Consider the following 7,500-nt stretch of genomic DNA (forward strand, 5'->3'; position numbering starts at 1 on the left):
TACACACACACATGTACATATATAAATATGAGAAGACCAAGCAGTGATTGAGAAGACCTGGCAAATAAAGTGAAATCACAGTTATAGCCTATACCAGTGTCTCATAACCAGCCCATTTAAAAGTACCCTTGAATCATCAGGTGATATGCTGCGCTGCAGAAGACCTATTGTGTCATTTAAAATCAAAATCAAAATCAAAATCAAAATCAAATCAAGATCAAAATCAAAATGGAAACTGATGCCAGTGCCACCTGACTGGCTGATGGCATGCAATGAGCACCATTCAAATGTGGGTCGATGCTAGTGCCAGTGACATGTAAAATGCACCATCCAAATGTGGTTGATGCCAGTGCCACCTGAATAGCTTCCGTGCCCGTGGCACATAAAAAACTTCCATTACACTCTTGGAGTGGTTGGTGTTAGGAAGGGCATCCAGCTGTAGAAACTTTGCCAGATCAGACTGGAGCCTGGTGCAGCCCACTGGCTTGCCAGTCCCCAGTCAAACCCTCCAGCCGATGCCAGCATGGAAAACAGATGACAAACAATAATGATGATGATGTATGTATGTATTATGCACATATAAATACAAGCACACATTCTCCTTTCTGGTTTTGGGAAGCCTAATTTCTCAACATTGGTATGTAGGCAGTATGTTTACAGGCATAAACCTGAACTTGTAATCTGGACAGAGTAACTGCAGATTTCTCAATAGTTCAGCATAGGTATTCTCCTTTTCACTGATCTTCAACTTTATGTTAGTATCTGCTGGGCAGCTAATTTCCTCAATTGTACACAGTTTCTCTTCTCTATCCCAGATCATTATATCAGGTCTTTTGTGCTTACATATTATTGAGGTCTTCACTAGGACATTCCACCAGTACTCCTTTTTATTATGAGTGGCTATGGCTTCTACTATATTTTAGATTTTTATTTCTCTCTCCTCAGGATTATCCTTCCAGTGGATTTCATTATAGAGTGTCCTAGCTATGTATGTATGTGTGTATGTATGTATGTATGTATGTATGTATGTATGTATGTATGTATGTATGTGTGTATGCATGTATGTACCCAGCTAAGTCAGCAAGTTTTTTTTTATTTCTCTCTCTGTTTATTTTCTCATTCCTTTCTGTTGAAGAGCATAGGCTTGAAATGTAAAAGATTTTTTCACTTTCCCGAGTGTCAATCTAATACACCTGCTTGTTGTTCATACACTTGTCTTCGTTTTCTGTTTTTCTATAAATTCCATCTACATATATATATATATATATATATATATATATATGCATGTATGTATGTATGTATGTATGCGTGTATGTATGTATGTATGTATGTATGTACATATGTATGTGTGTGTGTACATGGATATATATATTTATGTACTTATAGATATGTGTGTGCATGCATATATGGGGAGCAGCCTTCTTTTTATAAATGGGCTGTATTGAAAACATAACTATGTTCTAGTTTTTAAGCATTTTATTTTTATTTTTATTAATTATTATTTATTTTATTTTATTTATTTATTTGTTTATTTTGGAGCCCCTTGCACTTTGGAACAATATAGTTGCTAAATCCAAAAGAAGCATTTCTATGTCTTTGTAGTCTGTAACTCAGTTTTTTTATTGTGGGCAATAGTGATTTCTGTAGACTTCAGTACCTGAACTGTCTTGGCATAATTGCGGAAATTCGAAATTAGATTTATACATCATTAGTCTCTTGTTTATTTTCTTTATGACGTGTTTACCCATATTTTTATCTTAGTATTGTTCTATGTTTTAGATAATACTCCCATCATTAATTGTCTATTTTTGTTGGGGAATTCTATATAGTATGAATGTGTTGTTTGCTAATGTTTTTCCTTTCTAGTTTTGTTTTATGTTTTAGTGTGCTGCTATCGCTCTTTGTAATAAATGCATGGGGAGCCTATGAAAGAGTGTTGTACTTGTATGGTAATGTAACAGTAGGAATCATAAGGAATATCACATTAACTGTCTTCCCAATAGCTTTTTTGAGACCTACAAGTAAAATTCTTAGAACTTTCAAACATATAAGTAAATCTAAGAACTTCTTCAAAATATTCCCTTTCATAATTTTCCAGCTCACTGACTTCAATTCATGTCTGTCTCCAATATTCTCTTTGGTAATCTCACTGCAAAAGAATTAGTAGTGTATCAGCAACAGCTAAATTAGTGATACAATTTTCTTATCACTGTTTAAGTGATGCTTACCCTACTTTAAAATTTTACTATGAGCATATGCAAAAGACAGCTTTCAAAGCTTTCAGAGCTTTTGTAAATATGAAGACAAACTATTTTCCCTCTACTCTGTTGTAGATATTAAATAGTTCAAAGAAAACATTACCCACATCCCAAACAGTTTAACTTAGGTTCTTCTTATCATGTAACTTCAAAATAATGTTAAAACTTTGAAAATAATGTCAAGATTCACTTTGTACTATATTGGGCAGCTAATTTCCTCAACTGTGCACAGTTTCTCTTCTCTATCCCAAATCATTATATCAAGTCTGTTGTACTTACATTTTATTGAGGTCTTCACTGGTACATTCCACCAGTATTCCTTTTCATTAAAATTATGTATATATATATACACACAAACATATATGTGTGTGTGTGTGTGCGTATATAGATCTATATTTAGCCTCAGTTGATCTATTTGTAAATATATATATAATGTATGTATATACATATGCTTTATGCGTATAAATGTAATCGATGTATTTTTTGCTTGTTTCCGTCATTGGATCGCGGCCATGCTGGAACTACCTTGAAGGGTTTTAGTCGAACAAATCGACCGTAGAGGGGTTTTTTAAAGTCTGTTACTTAATCTATCGGTGTTTCTGACTGAACCGTTGAGTTACGAGGACGTAAACAAACCAACGCCGGTTGTCAGGCGGTGGTGGTGGGGATGGACAAAGCATATATATATGCTTCTGCCTTTCGGTTCTAAATTGCGAATAGCCACTTTAATAATATATATATATATATATATATATATATATATATATACACACACACACACACACACACACACGAGTGAGCACATAAATACGAAATAAGGTGGAAAAAAATAGTACTCGAATACCGGAGGTAGAGTGATATGGTTTTTTCATGCTAAAGCTGAAAGAATGCTATATAATTTATAAATTGTTAACGTATGTGTACATATATTTAATATACATATATATAACAGCACAGACACATGGTTATGTGGTTAAGAAGGTTTATAATTCTATTTACAAAATTTCATTCGACACCGTTTCCTAACTCACGTTTACGTACAGATATTTATTAATGTTTGTTTTTATGTTATTTTTGTCTTTTATTTTTTTACTTGTTTCAGTCATTAGACCGCAGCCATGCCGAAAAGAACCTAAGTCGAACGAATCGACTGCATTATTAAATATTTTAAGCCTGCTACTTTGCTATCGATTACTGTTTGCCGAACCCCTAAGTTACAGGGCACATAAACACATAAATACCGTTTGGAAGCTGTGGTGGGGATAAACACACATACATGTATGTGACGTGTTTCTTTCAGTTCTCGTCTACCAAATTCATTCACAAGGCTATTGTAGAAGACACTTGTCCAAGGTGTCATACACACTGAGACTGAATCCAGAATCATGTGGTTGGAAAACAAACATCTTACCACCCTGCCACGCCTACTCTTTTACATCGGACTAAAGAATATTGTAGAATAGAAATTTATTATTTTTTAACAAGAATTGTATTCACTGTGACTTCAAGCTTATAGAGTGTCCTAGCTATGCATGTATGTGTGTATGTATGTATGTATGTATGTATGCTGTGGAGGTGCAATGGCCCAGTGGTTAGGGCAGCAGACTCACGGTCATAGGATCGCGGTTTCGATTCCCAGACTGGGCCTTGTGAGTGTTTATTGAGCGAAAACACCTTGGACAAATGTCTTCTGCTATAGCCCTTGGTTGGTCATCTGAGGGGATTGGATAGATGTAAGCAAAAAGAAGCTCGTCATATATATATATATATATATTTATATACGTGTATGTGTGTGTGTGTGTATACATACAGTCATTCATATATATGCACACACATGTGTTTGTGTGTGTGTGTGTGTGTGTGCATGTATGTATTTATATATCATGTGTATGTGCATGTGCGGCTATGTGTTTGTCATGCACCACCACCAGGATTGGTTTGTTTACGTTCCTGTAACTTAGCAGCTCAGCAAAAGAGACCAATAAAATAGGTATCAGACTTAAATAAATAAATAAATACTGGGGATGAATTTAATCAAGGCAGTGCTCCAGCATGGCTGCTGTCCAGTGACTAATACAAGTAAAAGACAAAAGATGAAAACACCTTTATATTAATTATGATATCAATATTGACAATACTTTTGTATTTCATTGTAGGTGGTCTTTGTAATGACAGGAGACTGTGGGGATGTCACCCATCGGGGCTACAGAGTATATGAAGAAATTGCCTCAACTAGTTCCGGGCAAGTATTTTTGCTGAAAAAATCCCAAGTGAACCAGGTATGTAAACGAACTTTAATTTTGCTTCAAAGTATTTCATGTCAGGAGTACTGCACACCTTACACACACACACTCTTTCTCAATTTCTTTTTTTTTTGTCTTCTCTTTGTTACTTTCTTTCTATTTATATGTCTGTATTCCTCTCTCTCTTCTTCTCCCCTCTCTCTTTCTCTCTCCATCTCCTCATCCCACCATCCTCTGTATAGAAAAAGACAACCTAGTCTTTTCTCTGGTTACCAGGATTCTCGTCACTGAGCACCCTGGAAACAAACTTTGCACAAATTTTGTGCATGTTCAGATCTTCATGAATACCTCTGTCTACATTTGCCACACCCAGCACTGGATTAACCATTAAGCAAAATAAGCACATGCTAAGGGCATCAAGAAACGGGGGGGGGGGGGCACCACAGAAATGAAAATGTTTACAGCATGAAAGAAATCACTTTAAACTTGCTAAAATAGTATTTGCAATGCCTTATCTCTACTAAGTAGAGAAGCAGAAGTTTCACATAAAATTAATTTTAACAATATCATCGAAGGCACAGGAGTGGCTGTGTGGTAAGTAGCTTGCTTACCAACCACATGGTTCTGGGTTCAGTCCCACTGCGTGGCACCTTGGGCAAGTATCTTCTACTATAGCCTCGGGCCGACCAAAGCCTTGTGAGTGGATTTGGTAGACGGAAACTGAAAGAATCCCATCGTATATATGTGTGTATATATGTGTATGTGTGTTTGTGTGTCTGTGTTTGTCCCCCAACATCGCTTGACAACCGACCGATGCTGGTGTGTTTACGTCCCCGTAACTTAGCAGTTTGACAAAAGAGACCAATAGAATAAGTACTAGGCTTACAAAGAATAAGTCCTGGGGTCGATTTCTTCGACTAAAGGTGGTGCTCCAGCATGGCCACAGTCAAATGACTGAAACCAGTAAAGGAATAAAAGAAAAGACTTTGCTATTAAATTAAGAATGAAGGAGAAAACTTTTCAAATATAAATAAAGTGGAAGTTTACAACAATAAACATTATTTTCCATTTTCTATTAGTTTTGTTTCATTTTGAAAAATAAAAAGTTATTTTATGGTTTATTAATGTTTTAAATCATTTTTGTTTACATTTTGAACCATTTAGATATATCTGAGGGCACCAAAACCTTTTAAGTGCTCAGGGCCTCTATGGGTCTTAATCCAACCCTGGCCACACCAACTCCAAATTATATGGTTATTGTCATCATCATCATTGAAACAACAGAATTCATTGAGAGCAATCTTCTATAGCTGGATGCTCCTCCTGTTGCTAACCCTTACCTGTTTCCAAGTAAGGTAGACATATCTTCTTAGTGGAGGCGCAATGGCCACGAGCAGGCTGTTCCGTTGATCGGATCAACTGGAACCCTCGACGTTGTAAGCAACGGAGTGCCAACAACAGACATATCTTCACTGAACATTGAAAATGAAGGACACTGCTTATATGATGGTGATACTCATTTACAACTGTTGCTTGATGTCAAAACAAGAAGACACAAATACACCCATACACACACACACATGTACACACAGATATGTGTGCCTGCACACACTTACACATGCATAAACATATGACAGGGTTCTTTCCATTTCTGTCTATTAAATCTACTCACAAGGTCTTCATTGACTCAAGGCAATGGCAGAAGATGCTATGCCCAAGGCGCTGCACAGTGGGACTGAACCTGAAACCATGTGGTTGAGAAGCAACCTTCTGAACCACACAGCTACACCAACAAAATGAGGAGAAAAATATATTGAAGCTTCTTTGTAATAGTTTTCATGATTCTCAAAGAAGCTGTTTGACATGACTTACTTTGCTATTTGTAGATCACTGTCTTTTTTATTTTTCTTTATCACATTTCATTGATAGTTATCTCTCTGAAGTATGAAACAAAACAGTTTTTCATCTAATCTGTAAAGGAATTATCTTGATTTTGATAGTGTAGTCAACTTGCTGTGCATTCTCCTTTCTTTTTCTCGCTCTCTTGTTCTCTCATGTGCATGTGCATGTATGCATGCATGTGCACACGCCATATCTATTTAATTTATCTATCTAATCTATCTATCTATCTGTCTGTCTGTCTGTCTGTCTGTCTATTTACCTGTCTATCTGTCTCAAACATATACCTACACACTACCTCTTTCTTTGTCTGTGTCTGTCTGCCTGTCTCTGTCTGTCTCTTCCTCTCTCTCTCTCTCTCTCTCTCTCTCTCTCTCTCTTTCTCTTTCTCTCTCTTTCTTTCTCTCTCTCTCTCTCTTTCTCAAACACTCTCATACATTATACACATGTGAACACAGACAAACAAAGCTTGCTGGCAACTGCTTGAAGAAAACTGTCTAAAAATGGAGAAAGTTACTTAACCACAAACAAAAAAAGAAAAGAAACAGAAAGAAAGAAATGTCTAGGTATTAGCTATGTTAGCTTCTTTGACTTCTAAAAAAACAAAAAAAAACTGTATTACAAAACAAGAAACTGAACATTTTGAAAAACGATTTGAATTGTGCTTTGCATATTAGTATTTCAAAGGTTAGTGACACTAAACTAGATATAGTCTTCAAGGTTACATCAACTCATACAAACAAAGAATCACAATACTAGAAACAAGACTAACTTTAGCAGGAATGAAATATAGTCAACAGAATTAGATCAGGTACATTACTGGAACTTAGCTATTATTATTGGCCTTGTGTCATAGAAAGCATTATTAATACTAGGTTTATCAACTGTATAGATTAGTGGTTCTCAACTGAGGTCCATATGGCTATTGGAATCCATATAAGATTTTGTTGTTAAAATTTTTCTGCAATAAATTGGTTATACTTCTACAATACACAAAATGTTAAAACTTTTTTTTATATAATATTTGATTATAAAAATATGATCTTTTAAACATGAAGTGGTTAGGAGTAAAATAGGAATCAAAAAGGTCCATCAGAAAA

The 7,500-nt window shown here is 35.7% G+C and overlaps 1 protein-coding gene across 2 annotated transcripts in view; it reads left to right on the forward strand.

Annotated features, from left to right (window-relative positions):
• The window catches only part of LOC106871048 (hemicentin-1), a 354,534-nt gene that overhangs the window by 116,410 nt on the left and 230,624 nt on the right, over positions 1-7,500 (forward strand). For both annotated transcript variants that reach the window (XM_052965571.2, XM_014917317.3), the window contains exon 3: positions 4,415-4,537. In XM_052965571.2, coding sequence (XP_052821531.2) covers positions 4,415-4,537 — 123 coding nt within the window. The remainder of the gene's footprint in view (positions 1-4,414; positions 4,538-7,500) is intronic.

Source organism: Octopus bimaculoides, chromosome 2 (genome assembly GCF_046866305.1).
Source record: "Octopus bimaculoides isolate indiv1 chromosome 2, ASM4686630v1, whole genome shotgun sequence".
Lineage (NCBI taxonomy): Eukaryota > Metazoa > Mollusca > Cephalopoda > Octopoda > Octopodidae > Octopus > Octopus bimaculoides.